Source organism: Gymnoscopelus braueri (genome assembly GCF_963280865.1).
Source record: "Gymnoscopelus braueri genome assembly, chromosome: 9".
In the NCBI taxonomy this organism is placed as follows: domain Eukaryota; kingdom Metazoa; phylum Chordata; class Actinopteri; order Myctophiformes; family Myctophidae; genus Gymnoscopelus; species Gymnoscopelus braueri.
The window spans coordinates 45459571-45482537 of record NC_137610.1 but is presented as its reverse complement, the minus strand read 5'-3'; the positions used below and the strand labels follow the sequence as shown (position 1 = coordinate 45482537).

General features: G+C 46.1%; 1 protein-coding gene across 1 annotated transcript in view; it reads right to left on the bottom strand.

Annotated features, from left to right (window-relative positions):
• hipk2 (homeodomain interacting protein kinase 2) overlaps positions 1 to 22967 on the bottom strand; it is a 148441-nt gene that overhangs the window by 102676 nt on the left and 22798 nt on the right. Inside the window, exons 2-3 of the mRNA XM_080437405.1 lie at positions 13844 to 14314; positions 11205 to 12120 (exon numbers count right to left, since the gene is read on the bottom strand). Coding sequence (XP_080293531.1) covers positions 11205 to 12120; positions 13844 to 14314 — 1387 coding nt within the window. The remainder of the gene's footprint in view (positions 1 to 11204; positions 12121 to 13843; positions 14315 to 22967) is intronic.

Below are 22967 nucleotides of genomic sequence, written 5' to 3'. Positions count from 1 at the left end.
AATCTGCTATTTTTGAAAAATCTTGAACATTTTGATTACATATATTTTTACACCGAACATTTGTAAAAAATCTAATCGTTGCGTCTGAGGATCTACAAATGTCTTCTAAATCCTAACTATAATCAGTGGTTCTCAAACGTTTTCATGTCAAGAGCCCCCAAAATGATATGTATTATTTGGTATTTAGCAGATCTACAAGCTCGTATATCTGCTATTTTTTAATAGCCAAAGTATAAAATAATGGTTAAAGTGGTTACACAGTTGCATTCCCGGTCTTAATGGGTTAAATGAGGATATTCAATGGGCCCAGAATGATCTCTCTCTCTCTCACTCACTCTGTCTGTCTCTCTCTCTCTCTCTCTCTCACAGCCAGCCAGACAGCCAGCGCTGCCCTCGCCTTCGCTGCATATTTTCCATCCTGGCGTTAAGCTTTTAAATATTCATGTCAGTGGATGGAAGAGGTGAGGGAAGGGTTGAAGGGGAGGTGGAGGAAAGAAAAGAAAAAGTAAAGAAGGGCGGTGGTGGGGGGTGGGGGGGGAACTCGGAGGGAGGGAGAGAGGCGAGGGGGGGTGGGGGGGGGCGGTGATTCTGAAGCTCCCTGCGGAGGGATGTCGGGCATTACAGGCGGGAGGGGGAGCGGCTGAATCTGCAGGAGGGCCTCATGATTTATTTAGACCCGGGGGCACCCCCCCTCCTCCCTGTGTGCCAGCCAGCCCGCTGAGGGCCAGCCATCACCCACCCTGCCACTCTGCTGGCACTCGCTCCAACCACAAGAAAAAAGAGGCTATAGCTGGCACAGATATTAGCATATACACACTATTCTGCTGCTCAGTGACAATTCTCCCTCGATTCAGTTAATGATATTATATATTTTTTTTAAAGTAAGCCGGTACGAATAGTAAAATGCGACAGCCCCATCGCCTATGTGTGTCAACATGCTAATCACTTTCTCCCTCCTTCTTTAGCACCGATGCCAGCTGCAGAGCAACGCTATACGAGCATCCAACCTGTACACATCTGTATACGTGTGTTCTCCTACTTAGGGGTGCGACTGTTAATTGAACAAAATGGCTGAAAAAAGAATATGCAATTTGACTAAAACTATCGATTTTCTAAAAACAGCCTTCAGTTATTTGATTAATCAAAAAAGTAGTCGCTAAGAAGCAATCGATAGTTGCAGCCCTACTCCTGATGCTCAATATCACTCACAGAAACATAATAGAGAGAGAGAGAGAGAGAGAGAGAGAGAGAGAGAGAGAGAGAGAGAGAGAGAGAGAGAGAGAGCTGTTCCTTATTAACAGAGACAGAATCAAACCCCTGGTTTCCAGGTATAAAACAATCAATAGAGAGGAGAGATCACAGAGTGGGCGGCTCGCCCCGTTTCTGCTTCTTCTTCCTTTTTCTTTTTCTTTTTTTTTCATCAAGGCAGCTTAATTTCCGCCGGCTTAATATCCTGGGAAATGTATGGAAATTGAAAAGGCTACGGAACTGCAAGGGAGAACAAAGAGATGTGGCTCAGATGGAACATCGTGGTGGAAGTCAGAGAGGGATTGAAATAGCACACGAATACACACCACGATGGGCACGATACCACCACACGCACACGCGCACACGCACACGCACACGCACACACACACACACACACACACACGATAACCTGTCAACGCATCCGTAGCATTAGCTAAGTGTGCGAGGGCAAAGTTCGCACCTTTTATAAAATGCCCAGGAGTAAAATAATGGTCTTTCATTACCTGCCAGAATGCCTGTGAGCAGCTGGCTACTGTGTGTGTGTGTGTGTGTGTGTGTGTGTGTGTGTGTGTGTGTGTGTGTGTGTGTGTGTGTGTGTGTGTGTTATATATATATATATATATATATATATATATATATATATATATATATATATATATATATATATATTAATTAGCTTACCTACAAAACATCTCTGCTGCTAGCTGCCTGCTCAGTGGAGACACTTTGGAAGGGTTACCCTCAGGCAAATTATAAATGAGATACAGGATATTAGGATTCTGTCACGCACACTAAGGTCTGTGACTGTCATAAAGAAAAAGCGCTGATGTGAGTAAATGGAGGAGTAATTATCATTTTGGGAGATATTATTAGAATACCTGAGTTCCCAAACAGCAGAACGTAAGTTAATGAATTGGCAATAGATACCTTCATTATCCCGCGGGGGAAATAAAGACCCAATAAAACCAGAACGACGACCTTGACTATATGACTTGTACACGGGGAAATCGTTAGTGATAATTTATCTATCTGTATGCTCCTCTGAGTCAAATTACTAATTCAAAATTCTAATTACTGAGACAAATTAGTTAGTCAAAGTCATACTATGTAACATTCATTTTAGGTGTCTTTTTGGTGACACCTCATTGTCATTACAGCGTCTGTCCATGGTCTGTTGGAACTGCAATTCCCAGAATTCAGTTTGAAACAAAAACACAAACGCACCACTCAGAAACAAAACGCTGCAGGTTCCTATAGCACCAAGGATATTTTGGAAAGCAACAACAGCGTTGTCAGAAACTGTATATGCATTATCTTTCAAATTCATGAAAATATAAATTACCGGTCGTTTTGCCGCGATCGTCGGGGGCAGACACTCAGAAGTCACGACTGAAAATAATGTTTAGAGAAGTTGTCAAAGAAACACATTTATGTGGAACGGTTGTTGTAAAAAATATACTATTGAAAGGTTATATAAAAAAATGTTTTGTTTAATTGGAAAAAGTGATATATTCATACCATACCATACGATAAACAAAAAGCCTACCAGAAATGGTGACAGAGACAAGCTGAAGCAAACCAACGCTCATCTGCATTACTAATGACCTGCTACGGCTTTGGAGGAAATGCAATGCGTTTCCAGGTATACTGCCAAAGAATAAAAAACAATGAATGACCCCCACCCCCTCTCCCCTCTCCCCACCCCCTCTCCCCTTTTCACGATACCTTCCCATGAATCTTCCACGTAAACAACAGCTGCACCTCCGACAACACAACCAACCGCTTCCTAAACACACCTTCCTTTACCCGTTCTCTAATCCATCTCTCCCTTCAGCAACCTGATCCCACCACCGTTTACCCACCTACCTCTGTTTCTCTCTCTCTCTCTCGAACACACAAACACACAGACACACACGCATGCACGCACACGCACACACACACACACACACACAGTCACACACACACCTTTAGCGCACGCTTCACAGAACAGTAACTAACAGCAACCTCATTCATTAAAACTCTCCTTGATGTTTCGCACGGAGGCAGGGGAAATGTGGCGGAACGCGAACCTCGGCCCCAGTCTGTGCGCCGGTGCGTCACCGACAACAACAGATAGGAAAGACAGATAGATAGGCAGGTGGAGGAGAGAGAGAGAGAGAGAGAGAGAAGCTCGCCTTACAGAGTCAGCCTGGGTGGGGGGTGGGGGTGGAGTGGGGTGGTTGCGGGGTACACACTCACAATGTCATCAGTTATTAGGGCGTCAGACAGACGTCAGCCTGCAGGGTACCAGAGCATCCCGGCGTTGCGCTGTAGCCGTTCATGCTGCGCCAACACCAATTAACCCATTAAGACCTGAGACCTGATTCTAAAAATCTCTTCTAAATCCTAACAGTTTTCTGAAACACTTATATTGCTATTATATCAGTGGCGCTCAAACTTTTTCATGTCAAGGACCCCCCAAAAAAATATATTTGGTTGCGGACCCCCATCTCAAAATATGTTGTTCCAGGGACCCCCAGAAGCAAAGATTTGAGTTTAAAAAGTTTGCTTGTTCACGACTTTTGAATATCTAAAGTATGAAATATGGTTAAAATGTGTTCCCACTTTGAGAACCGATGTGCTGTATATCAGCTAAAATCTAAAATGACACACATGCTTTCCCGGTTTTAATGGGTTAAACATATCCACGCCTAAAAGTGGAAGAAGCACATATGTCGTGCGGGGTTCCATATTATTATCATGTTGTTGTGGAGACCCCACCTGGATACGTTATTATCTGCTCTGCAAGAGACCTTTAGCTGATAATGGCAATGACAGTGGTTTGTGCCACTGTCACATCTTAAAGACTTAACAGTAACTTATGCATTGTAACTTCCATTTGTATACCGTCTTGAGTGTTAAATAGCTCTACATTCTGAGAGCAAAACATTGTTTGTTCAGTAACAGGAGTCTCTCTGTCACTCCAGCTCTTTAATAAACAGAAAACACATTTTCAGGTGGGTAACACATTTCATCCAATCCAAGAGAGAGAGAACCCCACAAAGACCTTTCATCAGCTTCAATAGTGTTCCAGTCCCGATTTTGTCAGCTCATTTCTCACCTCTCTCCTGATTAGATGAAAATTGGTATCCCAACCTGACATTCTATTTTTTGTTTACTAAAAGGGCTGCAGATACCCCTGTTACAGAACAAACACTTTGTAGTCAGTGGTGGCTTATCCAACGGGCTTGAGGTGCTGAAGCACAGGGCACCAACCTTGGGGGGGGCACCAAACGGCGTAAAAAATAAAAAAAAGGCAAAAAACGCCAACATTTAGAAGCAGGGCTGCTAAAGGAGCGCTACAACATTGAAACGCGCTGGTGAAGTCACTTTTTTTTTCGCGCAGCAAACCCCCCCCCCCCCCCCCCCCCCGTTGACAAAGCGCTCCCGGGGGGCACCAAACCGGGTCCAAGCACCGGGCACCACGAAGGGTTAATCCGCCCCTGTTTGTAGTAATGATTACTGTCAGAATACGTTTTAACAATACACTTCTTTTTTTTTTCAAAAAACGTGCTTGCTCAGTTTACTGGTGGTGTCAGCAAGTCCAGCTATAGTTCTCTCTCTGGGACACTGTTATCGCTGTGGCTGGTCTATTCTTTCCTTTTTTTAATTCTTTTTTTATTCCCATTTCACCTACAATGTCTAAAGCAGGCTAACTCCCCAAGCTGTACTATATTAGGCCAGTGATGCCTGTGTTATGCAAGCCTGTGTGTGCGCGTGCGTGCGTGCGTGCGTGCGTATGTGGCGTGCGTGCGCGTATGGAATCAGCAATGTGAAGATAACACAGTGCATGTGCTTGGTCTACTGTATGTGTCTGTACGGTCTGTGTTGTGTTGCATCTTTAGGAGGAGCAGGTGGGATGCCGACTGGGGGCACGGAGAGAAAACTATGGCGATTTTGATTCGATTTTGACTAGAGCAGAGGCTCTCAAAGTGGAGAGAGAGAGAGAGAGAGAGAGAGAGAGAGAGAGAGAGAGAGAGAGAGAGAGAGAGAGAGAGAGAGAGAGAGAGAGAGAGAGAGACACACACATACAGAGAGCGAGAGGGAGAGAGAGAGAGAGACAGGCAGATAATAGATAACATCTGCAGACAGCTGGACAGACACTCATGCAGTCTGCTGTTAACCTGTGTTCCACACGGCTCACATCCAATCAACATCAACCGCTTGCCAGGCAAAACCCACCAACCAGTCCAAATCCTCCCTGCATGTTCTCCCTTTCAAAGCTGCAATCAATAACTTTCATGTCCTATAACCCAGGACTCGAACCCGAGTCTCCCTCCCTCCCTCCCACCTTCCCACCCACACACATGGGAGACCACTTTCTACTATAAGACTATAAGAATCCACTAGTGAGCTTCGGGCAGTACTAAAGAGTCGGTGTAGCTACCGCAGTGGTTCTCAAACAGCAGTGGTTCCCCATAACTCTGAGAGTGTGCAAATGGAACCAAATGGACCCTTGTGGGTCCATTTGGTTCCATGTGTACACACTCAAGAGTTACAGGGCCTGTAAGGGCCCACTTAGAACCCCCCTCAAGGAACCTAGAGGGTCCCTGGACCACACTTTTTTGGGAACCACTGTCCTACCTCGACACCAGTCTCTAGGGGTGCGTTCGGAAATTGCGCACCGGAGCGCACTCGCCTATTAGTTTGTATTGGCCAGTGCGCTCAGTGCTGTATTTCCGAACGCACCCTTAATGTCTCAATGGAAGAGCGAGCAGGTAGACCACGTCCAACCACTGCAGATGTACTAAAGTAGTTATATTGTATTAACATTCTCTGCCATACTGATTGGTTAAGACTGAATTCAGTCAAAGTCTTTATTGCAGATTTATCTCAGAGGGAGTCACAAATGTATGAATTAACAACACTGACAATTTTACCGCGCACGCAGCCAGCTGCACAGCCTCAGGGAAACTTTACGTAAACCGCCAGGCTCCAAAATGAATGACGTCGCGCTGCATTCCGCACATCTCATTCCCTTTTTTCTTTTTTGCCTTCCAACGAGATAAATAGGACAAGTTGCACATGCCCAACTGGGACGAGACAATAATCCCTTTATCTAAGCCATGCTACAGCCACCTTACTTGTTACATCATTAGCTATAATAGGCAAAAAAAGGGGGAGTGTGGGGGTGGGGGGGTTGTCAGGGGTAGGGGGGGTGGGGGGGGTGAGGGTGAGGCAGGCCAGGTTTGGATCACAAGGTTCACAACAGACGTCAGATTAGGTCTGGGCTATTGACCGAAAATATATTGAAACCGACATTTAGAACCAATAACCCGACTTAATCTTGCTCATGTAGGTTACTTGAATAGAATTCAAGCAAGTGTTTTTATATGTAGCCTATATTTTCCCCCCTTTTTTCCCCCTTCTTATTACATTTCAATCAATCGACACAAGAAAAAATATCTGCTATTTTTTATATGTAAATTTTTTTAAATGATCGTTTGTTAATCGTAAAAAAAAGGCAAAGGCTTTAAATAATCGTGATATTGATTTGAAGTCATATCACCCAGCCCTAAGTCAGAGCCAACAGAGTATGGCCTCATCAGCCCAAAACATTGTTCCTGTAAATGGCACATTTCCTTGTTGTGTTCCTTGAACACTTTATTTGCATGAGTCAATCCTGCAGGAAATCCATAACTCATTTGCAAGGCAAGTTACAGTATATGCACCCCCCCCCACAAACACACACACCACCCAACCCCAGCTGTGTACACCATCTACAGTATGGCTCGCCTTGAATGTAAACTGTATGGCGTAGCCTATCACATCCAATTTCCATCTGTAAGAAAAGAGACTGCCTTAAAAGATGTCGTATTTTCAAACATGTTCCCTTAAACTCTAGACCCAATCTGACATCTCACTTTCTCAATAAAAGCAACAACCAAAAAAAAATGAATAAAAGCATGGCCTTCAGGGAAATGATGAAAAGGTACCATAAAGTAGAAGACAACTTTACGTAACCAGGAATAAAGAAAAGAGCTGTTTGCTGTTACTTGTCCCGCGGAGGTCGACTGGAGTGTAACATGGATTAGACGGCTCTGGCCAAAACAAATAATCACAGGGAACGCTGTGCATGAGGCCGGCGCGAGACAGGGAAACACATCTTTAGATAACCCCCCCGCCCCTGAAAAGTTATCGTCTGTAATCTTGGGATGGTCTAGTTTATCCTACTCATCTCAACCCATTATGGACGACGGGTTGATGTTCTCAGCTATAGGGTTGTGAACTTACAGTAACATGAACCCAAGAACCTGCTGTTCACACAAATGACTTCAGTTGCTGTTAGGACAACCGAGTACATCTCTGTTTTTTCCTGAGCTTCATAAGAGGGATTTATACTTTTTTGTTGTATGATGTAAGCTAGTAGATCGGCTATTTGGCTGTTTTGGCTGTTCTTATTTAATCCCCCAGAATCCCTCTTTCCTCACTGCAAGACACAAAACGTGGTACAAACAGTATGTTCAGATGAACCTGCATACATTGCATGCACACACCAACACAAATTCATCGCCACCCTCGGCACCCACACAACATACACAGAAGCAATACAGCACAGGCTTATATTATGCATAAGTCGAATAGCATTCAAACAGGATGCCTTCTCTACCAAATATCTTTCGCGAAAACAGCCGATCTACAGATTCACAACCCGCCGCGCAGGGGTCATCGCCTTGCTTCTTTGCCATGGACATAAAAATGAGTGGAAAATTATATTACCACACACAAACCTTTAAGGTCTGTAACTCTGAGATTTGGTTCCATTTGTGCACTCTCAGAGTTATGGGGTCCTTGAAAAAAAAAAAGAGTTAGAGAACAACTGTCCTAGTGGACTCCTAATGTGCCATAGCGTCATGGTAAATCAGTGTCATACATATTCTTAGGAAAATACATTCAGTAATTGGGTCTTATGCTCAATGTTACGTAAAAAAATTAAAGCCACGGACGCATTTGTCTGCGTACGGACACATTGATGACGCCTGCCACCGTGTTACGGCGTGCTGTGAGCTTGTAGATCGTGTATTTTCTAAAAATCCCTGAACAGGGACGATGCTATAGGGTTCGTGCGGTTAACTCCCATACTGTGGCTCAGAGACAGATGACACTCATCCCTGACTCCCTGGTGTAATTCCTGGTGGCTGATGGAAAAAGCTCTCGTCGGTATCAGACCTTTTTTATCCCTCCCCTCTTTGCTGCCAAGAGGAAATGAAGGCCTGATCTCTCTCTCCACTCTTCACTCCCCCGCTAAACAAACAGCAGCGTTTTATATGGCCTCTGCTTGTTGACCTGCAGGGCCCGTAAAGGAACACTCACACATTGGCTACTGGTTGTGTTTACTTGAAGATACTGACATGAACGGGGACTATGGGTGACTGACACTGGTGTGTCTTGATCCGCTGGATATTGGACTGTAATGTGAACACAGGCCACTTGGTGTTGGAGATTGGAGGAAAAAGAGGTTTTGGAGCGCTTTCAAGAAACAGAAGCCAAACTGCAGGGTGCAAACAGCACTTTCTCTGGTTCGCAACGACAGAGATCATTATCAACCCACGTAAACACTTCGTTGACTTCTAGCATTTCCCTCTACACAACTTAGGTGAAAATAGCTGATCTGCAAGAATGGATAGGCAATTTTTAAAAAGTCTAAAACAGGAGTGCAAGACTGAAAGCGGTTAAGTTCTAAATTTCCCATTGTGCTCCAAATGCCGTTTAAATCTGTTTACTTAAATAATTTAAGTCTCCTCTTCTGACTTTCTCCCAGGTAAAATCACCTCCTGTGATTTTTTTTTGGTTTAATAAAAGTCATTGATCTGCTCTGATGAGCACAAAGAAGCTCTTCTCTCCACAGAATCTGCACTACGCAAGCTAGCAAGGCCATAGAGCTACAGCCTGGCACATGTGTATGTGCCCGCGTGTTTGTGTGTGTGTGTGTGTGTAAGCACGTACGTGTCTGTAGCTTAAAGTGTGGTGCCATGCCTCACACACCTGTTCTCCCCTACGCTCCGGCACCAGGCCCCCCAAAACAAAGCTTCCCTCTGTGTGGAAGTGAGCGCCGTTTGATTCGTCGTCCCCCCCCCCCCCCCCCTCCCCCCCAACACCACCAGCACCACCGGCCTTGCCTCCAGCTGAAACCTAAACACAGTGTTTGCTACGGGCCGCTAGAAGGACTGTTTAAAAAACTGCTGGGGAGGATGAAGGCCTTTTTCCCAGAGCGTCATCTGGTTCTAATGCTCGGCCCGCTGGTGTGGATTACAGGGGACGCATTACAGGAGAACTCGCTCTGACCCCTCCGTCTCCATCGCGGGGGGAAATGGGAGCCAGCCGTTGGCGCTGGGCAGAAGGGGGCACGCGGGTCCGTCCGTCCCCCCCTTTACACGTTCTCAGATATTGCGTTTAGGGTTAATCAAGTACAGTACAGTTAATCGAACAAATTATTGTAATTGATCATTAAAATCGATTTTAGGGGTAACATACACTGTTTTTGTATGCTTTTTGTTATTGACCTGTATGTGAAAATATAAAATAAAGAAACCTTGAACAAAAAAACAAAACCAAAAAAAGTATCGATTTTAATCAAAAGATGGCAGACCTACAAGCTGATGAGAGCTTGTAGATTTCTGTATTTTTTTGGGACACCATTGTGATGTATAAATGTTATCTGAATTTCTTTCACGTTGATGTATTAAAACAATGATTACCGGTATTCAATTAACCGAAAAAGTAATCATGAATAGAATGATCGCTGAGAAAAGAATTGCTAGTTGCAGATCTAGTTGTACGCCCCCCCCCCCCCCCCCCAAAAAGAAAATAATACCTTGAAAAAATATGAAGTAAAAAAAGCAACAACTGAAACACAGGTCGCCTTTTCCTCCTCACAGTCTCTCGATGGGACGAAAAGAGAAGAACGTTTGCCGCCGCAAAATATGTCCCAGGTGCAGTCATGTCATCATCACTGTTAGCTCTTAGCAGGCTATGAAAGTAAACTGGAACAAGTGTTCTTTAATCTTCAAAGCGAGCAGCACAACATGCTCGTTGTGTAGCTCCTATCATATTAAACACAATAAACAGCTGGTTTCTCAGCCAGCCAGCCGTGTTTTGTTTTTGTTTTCTCTTACTGCCCCAGCCTCACATTTGGAAGAAGGTTAAATATGTGAGTAGTGGAGAGTGAGAGAGGCGGCGAGAGACACCGAGAGAAGAGAGGGAGAAAGAGAAGGGGGGGGGGTGACGGGACGAATGACAAAAGTATCTTAGAACTCTGGCAGTCAGCGTGAGCCCCCGGGCCAAATAATCACTGCACCGCACTTATGAAAACATTCCAATAAAAATCGAGCGGATTAAATCAGACAAGATGCATGACAAACACGCTGAAACAATGTGAGTGAGAACAAATTGATCAGCCCTCCCTGACGATTGCAAAATATCCTTTTCTACCTCACCTCCGACACTTTGCGACAGTGCCAGCCCAACATTTGCAACATTTGAACATTTTGTACATCTTCCGAAACGGGATGTCCATTTAAAAAAACATCTCTTAGATCACTGATTCTCAACCTGGGTTCCAGGGACCCCCCCCAAGGGTATACTTGCGGGGGTTCTAGAGGGTCAATTATATCAAATGGGGGTCCTCGAAGTTGAACAGGTTGAGAATCACTATCTACAGATCCAGTAGCCTCAAAACAAGACAGATTTACAGGGTGGCTACCAATATAAAGAAAATGAGTGCATCTGTGTCTGTGTGTGTAAGTGAACTCTGACACTGTGTGTCCAGATCCCATAATCTGAGAGGATGGCGAGCCCTCATTGACTGAGAGGCCAGCCAATGAGGAAAAAGTGTAGAGAAGTGTCAAGCATGACTAGGTACAGGTCTGTCTGTAGACTTTCAGCCACCCTGTAAAAAAAGTAAAGCCTGTTCTTACCTGTAGTATCTGGACTGCAGGTAGGTGGAGCACACGGCCTTAGAGACGTGGCTGGCCGAGCCGAAGTCGATGACCTTGACGCGGTAGGGCTGCCGGGACGGGTCCACCAGCATGATGTTCTCGGGCTTCAGGTCGGCGTGGATCAGCCCCAGGCTCTTGAGCTTCATCAGCGCCGTGGCCACCTGCTGCAGCACGGGCCGGATGTACTTGAGCGGCAGCGGGCTGAACTTGTTCTGCTTGAGGAAGTCGTACAGGTTCTGCTCCAGCATCTCGAACACCAGGCACGTGTGGTTCTTGTGCTGGAAGCACTCGTACGCCCGCACAAAGTTGTAGTCGTCGGCGTTCTCGGTGCTGAGGCGCGCCAGGATGCTCACCTCGATCTGGCCCTGGCGCGCGTACGACGGGTGGTTCTTCAGGATCTTGATGGCCACGATCTCGTTGGTGCCGCGCTTCCAGGCCTTGACCACCTGGCCGAAGGTGCCGCGGCCCAGGAACTCCAGCACCTCGTAGGTGTTGGTGATGGAGCAGAGCACCTCGTGCTGCACCAGCTGGTAGTCGCCCTCGCTGTTGCCGCCGCTGTTGTTGTTCTTGGAGGTGGCGGTGGAGGTGGCCGTCGTGGTGGCGTTGTTGTTGTTGTTGGCCGTGGTGGTCGTGGTGCCACTGGTCGCCGTTCCGCCGTTCCCACCCCCGCCGCCTCCTCCGCCGCCTCCGCCGCTCTGGCCGTTCATGATCATGCTGGGCGGGCCGCTCTCCTCCACGATGTGCACGCTGCTGTTGCTGTTGTTGTCGAGCTCCTCGCTTTTGCGCTTAAGCCCGCATCGCTGGTACGTGTCCAGGAGGCTGACGGTGCTGCGGCGGGTCAGGTTGTGAACGGCCGAGCTTCCTCCCCCTCCTCCTCCTCCTCCTCCTCCTCCTCCTCCTCCGCTGCCTAGGGGTTGTCACCATCATGACAGTTTAGATGACGATCGATTGCCGTACAAAATTAACGATTGAATTGTGTGTTTGGCATTGAATACCGGAACATGTAAATGCTAAATTAGATTTGTGTTTGCCTTTTAGGATTTGGAAACAACAATTGCACAAGGTAGACAAATAACTGAAATATACACAGAAATGACTGACAGTGACCGGTACCAAATTCTAAATGTACTAGGACCAAAACAGGCCATGCATTTAATAATTTGACCATTTCAAAAACATAGAGGAGCTAGATCAGAATGACAACTCAAGGCAGTGCCAACTGCTGATCAGGTGATCAGTCACATGCTCACTCCATCTGATTGGGGCGGAGCTATTTAAACCTCCCCGCTCACTGCTTACTCTTTTTGCTGCTGCTCTGTCATCATCTGTCTTCTGTCAGGATCTGTTTCCTTGTATCTTATTCTGCAGTATCGTTCCTATTATTTCCTGTTCTCCTTGTAGCTGTTGCCTGTCTTGTCTCACCAGCCCGGTGATTAGCAAATGTGTTCACCTGTGTCTGGTTATCCCTGTGTCTATATAAGCTTACCTGTGTTCTTTAAAAGCCTGCCAGTTTATAGTTGATGTCATGGTGTGTCCCTGCCATTTTTTGTCCTGCGTTATTGCCAATTTGTATATTGAGTTTCTGTTATCTGTTAATAAATCATCATTGGACGTGGTTCTACACTTGGGTCCAACATACTATGCTATTTTCTGTATATCAGGCATTACCTGATGATCGATCAAAGGAACCATAACTGATTTAATGAGCCTTTTGCAGTTTCACTGTACAAGCCGTTTGTACTTAGACATGCATGGCTTAATCTTTGAGACAAGCATATGGCAAAACCCACCAAAATACATTCTAGTCTACTAAACTAAAAATCAAAATCGACTAAAATCGTACGATATTTTGTCAACTAAAACTAGACAAAAATAAAACATTTCAGATGACTAAAATATGACTAAAAGTAAATGGAATTCTATTCAAAAGACTATGACTAAAACTATATCAAAATAAATTAGCCGTTAACTCTTTAAGACCTGAGAACGCATCTGTGTGTCATTTTTTGATTTCGTTGGGCTATTCAAAAATAGCAGATATACAAGCTCATAGCGCGGCACCGAGTGCCGCGCTATGAGCTTGTAGATCTGCTATTTTTGAAAAATCGTGAAAAATGTTGTGCAAATCTTTGAATATATATATATTTAAAGCGAGCATTTCTAGCTAAAATGTTATTGCTTCTGGGGATTCTACAAATGTCTTCTAAATCAGATTAAAACAGTTTTCTGAAACACTTATGTTGCTATAATATTAATGTCAGTGTCAAGGAGCCCCACAACGATATGTATTTGGCTGCGGACCCCCATCTAAAAAAATGTTTTTCCAGGGACCCCCAGAAGCAAAGATTTGAGTAAAAAACAATTGCTTTATAGATATATATTCAAAGATTTGCAACAAAAAAAACACAATTTAAAAAAAAATAGCAGATCTACAAGCTCATAGCGCGGCACTCGGTGCCGCGCTATGAGCTTGTATATCTGCTATTTTTGAATAGCCAAAAGTATAAAATATGGATAAAGTGGTTACACAGATGCGTCCCCCGGTCTTAAAGGGTTAATAAAACCTTGCATCATGCAACTGTGCCAGGCCTTACCGCTGCCACCACTTCCGTTGCTACTACTACTGCCGCTACTGCCGCCGTTACTCCCGCCGCCGCCGAGCAGAGACCCCACGGGAGGAGCCCCGAACGAGGTGCTGCTGCTGCTGCCGCTGGTTGCCGAGGCGATCACGATGTGGCCGGTGACGGTGCTGCCGCCGGTGCCCGCCGGGAAGATGAGCGCCGCCTGCTCGTAGGGCAGGGCCGAGGCGACCACCTGCAGGGAGGAGCCGGTGGCGGCCGAGGCGCTCTTGCCGCTGCTGCTGTGGTGGTGGTGGTGGCTGTGGCTGTGGTGGTGGTGGCTGTGGTGGTGGCTGTAGACCTTGGCGTGGTGGTGGTGGTGGTGGACAACGCCGCCGTAGCCGGTCATGTCCCAGTCGCCGCCGTAGCCGCAGCTGCTGCTCTGCTCCACCTTCAGCTTCTTCACGCTAAAGAAGGCACTCGACGGGAGCGCGCGACGCGGGGAGAAGACTTGCACTTGCGCGGCCATACCTGTAACGGAGGAGGAGGAGGAGGAGGAGGAGGGGAGAGAGAATCAGAATCAGCTTTATTGTCACATCACAGGTTTACGGAAGTAAAAAAAAAGGGGGTGAAATTCGTTTTCGTGCATAGTTCCCATCGTAGGCGTTATTTCCATAGAAAAAAATTAAAGGGAAAGAGGGGAGAGAGGAGGTGAGAGGGGGTGAGAGGGAGAGAGGGAGAGGAGGGGGTGAGAGAGGGAGAGAAGGGTTGAGAGGGAGAGAGGGAGAGGAGGGGGGAGCGAGGGAGAGAGGGAGAGGAGGGTGTGAGAGAGGGGTTGAGAGGGAGAGGAGGGGGTGAGAGGGTGAGAGAGGGGTTGAGAGGGAGAGAGGGTGAGAGGTAGAGAGGGAGAGAGGAGGTGAGAGGTAGAGAGGGAGAGAGGGAGAAAGGGGGTGAGAGGGAGAGAGGGAGAGAGAAGGGGTGAGAGGGAGAGAGGGAGAGAGGGAGAGAGAGAGAGAGGGGGTGAGAGAGAGAGAAAGTGAGAGGTTAGGAATGTGAGACAGTGTTTGAAACAGGAGCGGTTGAAGGTTTAAATAAAGACGGCTCAGGTCAGGGAAGGTCATTAACCGTTGATTTCTTCAGCACTGTAATTTTAATCTCGTAATTTTAATATTTGATTGTTTACTCTTTTATTTTTTATTGTATTCAAACAGCTCCTTTTATGTTGTATTTATTTTTGCTCTGTGTCTTGATGTCTCAATGCTTATTAGCGTAGCACTTTGAATTGCCTTGTTGTTGTAAGAAATGTGCTATACAAATGAACTTGCTTGCCTTGCCTAACCACATGAACCCTAGCGTCCCTATTCTGGGCCCAACATTCGGCGAAAAGAGCCGATTTACAAGGTAACAACGCGTCACATTGCGACGCTTCGTGAGCTTGTATATCAGCTATTTTTGGTGAAGATGGTGGAGAGCGAAAACAGGAAGGTCCTAGTATAAAGCCCTGGGGGTCTCCGGTCAGCTAAGTACATAGGGTTTAAGTGGTTAAATAAAGGCTGCTTGGGTCAGGGCAGGTCATTAGACCCACAAAGCGCCATTGCTGATGCATCGGTCTTCTTCCTTCCTCCTGATGCATAATTTAGTGATACAGTAAGTGTTATCTGAACTATTGACTATTTGTTGGTTTGGAGCTGAAAACGATTCAAGCCCATAACTTATGTTACTGTATGTAACATGTATTTACGTATGGATTTTTGCTTGTTCTGCAATTAGACTTCAGCCAGGTTTGACGTATTTGTTATAGCTGAACAACATACATTTTAAATCAGTGTGTTTATGTGGAAGGCGGGTCGCTTTTTAGATGGAGCACATATGCAGACCACTGACGCATGCAGAGGAAATGCCATTTCCCCGCCGTTTCCATCTGCAGCAATGTAAACAAGTGGACCGAAGACTATAAGAGGTATGCCTTCATGGGACAATCCAAAATTGGGTCTGCAGGAAATCTTGAGATACCGAACACTCAAGGGCTGATTGCTATTTCCCTTCTAAAAAAAAAAAGAACGGATGGGTTTATTTGGTGCACAGCCTTCGCTGAGAGCGTAAAAAGATCATATTGCAACTAACTATGGCAAAACAACAGGGGGGCACTTGAACTCCCTCTCAACCTCACATCACAAAGGCAACGAAACAAAAAGCAAAAAATCTGCAGCGAGCGAGGCTCTAGCTCTGAACTCCTGGGAACCGGCCCGCCTCAGAATAAGCAAAGCGTCTCTCCAAGCAAACAAACTGCCCAAAATAGTCCCTTTCTTTATCTATCTCTCTCTAACAGACTTGTTTGTAGTTGTGCTGAAATGATTATTACAGTGCAAAGGCAGATTACACCAGAGCCGGCAATAAATGGCATGTTGTTTAAACAAAGTTTCCAGTGCAACCACAATTAGTTTACTCCCAGCAACGGTACTGTACAGTAAAGAGCTTCCACCTGGCCCCATCAACACCCCATCCCACACACACACAACATCACATCTATCTTCAGATCATCTGGTGACCATCTCAAAGGCACCCATTGTCACTGCGTACACACACACACACACACACACACACACACACACACACACACACACACACACACACACACACACACACACACACACACACACACACACACACACACACACACACACACACACACACACACACACACACACACACACACACACACACACACACACACACACACACACACACACACACACACACACACACACACACACACACACACACAGAGAGAGAGAGACCAACAATCACTCAACCCACAGAAACTGTTTGATGTGAGAATAATTGCACCCCCTTTTATGCACATTTACAGACAAACTGTAAACCCTCTGATCCTATTAAGAAGACATGCTTTGAGCTTTTTTTTTTCTGAGGTAATTTTTCCTGCATGCAGGGGCTGCAAGGACTTTCATAGTTCCAGCTAGGGGTCCTTTTAGGGGACGGACGGAAAGCAGAGAAGGAGGAAACATGCCTGGTCACTTTGTCATTATTAGACCCGGGGAGCGGTGATGATGATTAATTCAGTAGGGCGAGCTGGCAGAACTCCCTACACTTAACATCGCTCGTTTCGTTAAACTCTCCTCTTTTCTCCTTCTCACCTTCTTGTACCCTCTCTCTCTCTCCTGCTCTCTCTCTCTCTCTCTCTCTCTCTCTCTCTCTCTCTCCTGCTCTCTCTCTCTCCCCTGTGGTCCTGACCTTGCACTACTCATAGCTCATGGTCATCTGGTTATCTGAGTCCTAACACTGCAGGATTGGATCCACGCCGCATATATTCCACTCGCTGCAAGCTATTTCAACATACCATTACAGTACTTAGCGTCCCCTGGACGATACGATACCATTAAAAGACATGGTCCGTGGTTCCGTGGTTGGCCTGTTAAAGGCCAGACCGGAGCGGTCTGGCCTGTAACAGGCCAAACCAAGGAAGGCAAGAACTGGGCTGTCTTTAACAGCCCACAGACCGGCGTCCAATATGGATGGCCTGTGGGAGGTAATGAAGAACGTCCGCTGGGCTATTAAGGGCAAGCCCCTCTGCTAATCACATAAGCCCCCGAAGGCCAGATGTCACAGCTTCCTTGGATTACCAGTTCCTGTTGCCCGGACTTTACGCTAAAAATAATTTGAACGATGGTCTGGCTTCGACACAAGGCGTCACCGACGGGACGGCGACTGAGAACGTGGAGGGACAGACCGATGGACTGGAGGATGTACGTGCTTGGAGACTAACCGATGCCATGTTTTGACCAATATTTTGTCAAAAAATTTGCAGCATTTTCTAATCAATTTCAAATATATATTTGATAGATAGAGAAGTATATACATATATACATTTTCAATATATGAAAAGAACATTTAACTTTAATTATACAATTAACAAGTGAATCCGCATGAACTGAACTTGATTTTATTTAACCACTTTAGCCCTGTTCAAACACGATGGCACGAGTTGTGAGCTTGTAGCTTGTAGTCGTTTTTGTGTTTGTGTTGTTTCTTAACCTTTTAATAGGTTATAAAAACGAGACACGTTGGCCGCTATCAACTGCCAATAACAACAGAAAACGTCAAATACTGGCCGATATATCGGCCACACCCATGTATCAGTCTGACTCTAGTAAGGCGATACAGACCGATGGACAGACCGAAGGATGGACGGACGGACGGACGGACGGACACACTCACTTAGCAGCACTGGCCTGTTCCCTGTTATGGAGCATTCCAGGATTACATATATCCGTCAGTGTGATTATGGATGGCCAGCGGCCGTGACTTTGGTTTCCACAAGGCCAGAATGTAGGATAATTGCTGTTTCCATTAGGCGTCCTACTGCATGTAATACCTCCTCAACCCCCATCTCTCAGTCACTCTGTCAATCTTGTCAGCGAGGCTATAAGACTGCACTTTATAATCCTTTAGTGTTCATTGAACCCTTCGGGTCCACTCGGTTACATTTGTGCGCTCTCAGAGTTACAAACGGACAATGTAAAGGGGGTCTAAGTGATATTTTTGTTAAAATAATTGTAAAAATATATATATATTCCCATACTGATCATTGCTAGAGTGTTTGTTCGGGAACAGCGGGTCTCCATGTCTCTCCAGCTCTTTAGTAAACAGAAAATACATTTTCAGATAGAAACACCAATTTGATCTAGTCCGGAGAGAACCTTCATACAGGACACAGGATAAACAAGAACAAATTAGCCCAAAACAATCTCTCTCTCCTGAGTGGATAAAATCGGTAATATGGTATCCCACCTGAAAACGCATTTACTGTTGTCTAAAGAACTGGAGAGATGGGGAGAGCCCTGATACCGAAACAAACACTCTATAGCAATGATTACTATTAGAATATAAAGCTTTAATCCTTTTTTCTTTCTTTCTTTCTTTCTTTTTGCATTAGAAAATTCACTCCATAGTGTAGAAAATGTAACCAAATTGACCTTTACAGTTCCATTTGGTTCCATTTGTACACACTCCATGAGTAAATGAGCTCTGAGGATTTTACTGTGTGGCTTCACAGTTGGCATGTGCTAACCTAACCTATATGGTGCAATGAACTTAAGGCCACTTCAGTGTCTTTCCACTAAATTGGGAAAGTCTAGCGTGCTGCTGAAACAGTGCCCCTGAAATAGAAATATGCCTGTTCTTTAGAAATGCGCAAGGAAATTCTTCCCCTGACTCACTTAGGAAATTGTGCAGGGACCGGGACAGAAGGATTAGCGACACAACTTAGGGGCGAACATGAAGCGCAATTCACTTATAAAGCCTGTGGGTCGAAACACAGATAAGTAATTAAATGAGCCGACAGTGAGAGGTCACAGAGATGGAATGTTATCTCATGACAACACACACACTCGTACAAACACTGTGCTTGTTTGTACTTCGAATTTTCGCTGGAAAAGGCCACTCTGGTCTGACGCTTTGTGAAATTTGCTGCAGCTGAAGTTCACAGGCATTTATGATCATGAAACTGAACAACCCCCAAAAAAAAGAAGAAAAAAAAGAAGCCTTTTTACCGCCGTCGGAAACAACGCGGCGCAATGTTGGAATGCCTTCAGTAGCACCAGAGCCTTCCATTTAGCATACCTTAAAGGAGCTCGGTGTGTTATTGAACATACCACAGAGGCACTCTCCACTGTTTAGAGGCAAGCATGTTGAAATGCTAATAGTCAAATGTTTTCAGAGAGATTACGTCTCTCTGTCAGGGGTTTGCTAATCTTCCTTTTGGTGGGATCAGACATGTTGTGCATGCCATGCACGGGTGGGGGGGACGGGTGGAGAGGGCAGAGGTGGGGGATGAGGAAAAAGGGAGGGGGCAGCGAGTGGCCCTCACATTTCAGCCAGTGAGCCGCCTCTGTTTGCTCCCTTTTATTAAACTCTTCATTTGTATTTCCCTGACGACGCGACAAGAGTGGCGACGAGGGAATCTTTCTTACTTTGTCCTTCGCAATTATAAAGGAGTCTTTGGTCACACTCGAGCCTCTTTATAATGCCAAATGTGGCTCTGTTAGGCAATGGTTGAAACATTGTGCGTTAGTAACTTCCATCTACTAATTTATATGCAATCTTTCAACCACCACAACTGCCAAAACGATCCCGTCACACTTAAGCCACTTAATCCTATTTCATACGATTGGCAATTGCTTGAAAATTGCTATTTTCAAAACATTTCAATTTTCTGTTCTTTTTCTTTTTCATCTGGGATTCTTTTTTTTGGGGAAAATAATGGCAAGTGCAAAATAGCGACGCCAGCCAGGTTGAAACTAAAGTGGTTAAAATTAGCACATCGTCTCTGTCGGGTGGAAACCTCATACTGTATGTCCCAAACTGTTACTTTTCAGGATTCAAATAAAAACAAATGGCAAAAGTATCAAATCTACAAGCTCAAAACGTGTCGCTTCGCGCCGTGTTTTGAGCTTGTGGATCTGCTGCTTTTGATACTTTTGAGTGACGTTGTAGTATGATGAAGAAAGGCGTTAATTTATGAAAAAGAATCAAATATTGTACATAAATATGGAGATAAGAGGTTTCTGCCCGATAGCAACGATATGCAATCTCAACCACAACTGCCAAAATGATACGATATACCCGTTACTTAACCACGTAGGCCACTTTTATCCTATGTTATGCTTTGGCTATTCGAAAACATCTATTTTCAAAACATTTCGATGTTCCGCTCTTTTTCTTTTTCATCTGGGAAAAAAAATGATTTTACATTTTGGGGGAAAATAATGGCAAATGCTAAACAGCGGCAACCAGCCAGGTTTTGAAAGTGGTCAAAATGAGCACATGCTGTTAATATAGTCCATTCTATCAATAGCCAGAGTGCCGCTCCGCTCCGCTCGGCTGTTCCACATCTCGCAACCGTAATGGCAGACAGGATGTTCCCCTGCTGGCAGGTCACTCTGTCCCCTTAGGCTGAACGGTCACCTGCACATTAATGGCTTCCAGCCAGGGCCGACTGGAAGGAAAAGGCCCTCCTGGTGAGCTGACCCTAAACACAGCCTCACCAGGGTCTCCATCTGATGAACAACATCCCAGGGTCTGCAGGACCCAAGCGGGGGGGACGGGGGACGGGGGACGGGGGACGGGGGACGGGGGACGGGGGACGGGGGGTTGGGGCGTCACTTGCTAATGAAGTGACCTCTGACTGTCTAGACAAAGCATTAGCCAATCTGCTGCTCCTGCGTGCGTGAATACGCGTTTGTGCGTGTTTGCGCGTGCGTGCATGTTTGTGCGCGCATGCTTGTGCGTGCATGCTTGTGCGTGCATGCGTGTTTGTGCGTTTCTGCAAACAACCCCTCGATCCATACGCACACACACACACGCACGCACGCAAGCACACACACACACACACACACACACACACACACACACACACACACACACACACACACAGAGCCCCATCGATAACACAAATGTCTGTTTCAGACCCCCAGACACAGACGTCAGACACAGATCCGTCATTAGAGCCCAGAGTCCTGGCCTGGGTGCGGTGAAGCACCACCGGGGGGCCCCATGGTGGAGGTGGTGGAGGTGTGATGGAGAGACACACAGATGGGGGCCAGAGAGAACAGAAACAGAACAGGGTATGATGCAGGTAGGAATGAATCCATGCCTGAAGAGGAACATATTGTCTACACAGAGCAGTCAGCCATGTCGTATAACCTGGCCTTGTGTTCCTGTCTGACTCCTGGCACACTGCTGTCCTCTGGACCCTGTCACCCCCCCCGAGTGTCTCTCTGTCTGTCTGTCTCTCTGTCTCTCTGTCTCTCTGTCTGTCTGTCTGTCTGTCTGTCTGTCTGTCTGTCTGTCTGTCTGTCTGTCTGTCTGTCTGTCTGTCTGTCTGTCTGTCTGTCTGTCTCTCCTGCATGCATACACACACACACACACACACACACATGCGCGCGCATCACCCGGGGGCCACTATTGACCAGTCTGTCCGCTTTCATGTTGCACTCATCTGTGCTTATTTATAGAATAATAATGCATCAGCGAAGCAAGCAGGGAGATACTGTCTCACACACACACGCACACACGCACACACACACACACACACACACACACACACACACACACACACACACACACACACACACACACACACACACACACACACACACACACACACACACACACACACACACACACACACACAGTCACACACTGGTTGATGCAGCAACCTCTGTGCTCAATATCCAGATTGCAGATCTCCTGTTTTGTGGCATGTCGCCATTTCCCGCAACTGTCAACAGGAAGATGAGGGCCAGCAGTGAGTGCTGCCCATACCTCTGCGTACGGACGGACGGACAAGCTGGAGGGCTTATGAGCTCCGGCCGTTAGACACATGTACACACAGGGCGTCTTCGGCCATAAATCAGCAACCTGCCTGCTGCTGCTGCAATGCAAATGTGACACTCCCCACTCCCTGTCCCCTTCCTGGAAGCAGCCAACGGCCTAAGATACAACACGCTGTGTGTGCGTGTGCGTATGTGTGTGTGTGTGTGTGTGTGTGTGTGTGTGTGTGTGTGTGTGTGTGTGTGTGTGTGTGTGTGTGTGTGTGTGTGTGTGTGTGTGTGTGTGTGTGTGTGTGTGTGTGTGTGTGTGTGTGTGTGCGTGTGTGTGCGTGCGTGTGTGTGCGTGCGCGTGCCTGCGTCCACGCTTACATGCACTTGTATTATTATACTTTTGAGGACCAAATGTCCCCACAAGTATAGTACAATTTGAGAAACAGGGGGGGGGGGGGCATTTTACCTGGTCCTCACAACGAAAATGGTAGTTTTTTTGTGGTTCAAACGATTTTTCGTGTTATTACAATTCAGATTAGGTTTAGTTAGGTTTAGGGTGGGGGTTCGAGTTTTTTCCTATTCTATACTTAGTTGTGTGGCGACGTCACAAACCAAAATAATCTACAAGCTCACAAAAGCTCACAGCTTTCCGCTATTTTCAATGACGTCCTAATAAAATGTTGATGCCCTCACACGTATAGTAAACCTGTGTGTGTGTGTGTGTGTGTGTGTGTGTGTGTGTGTGTGTGTGTGTGTGTGTGTGTGTGTGTGTGTGTGTGTGTGTGTGTGTGTGTGTGTGTGTGTGTGTGTGTGCGTGCGTGCGTGCGTGCGTGCGTGCGAGT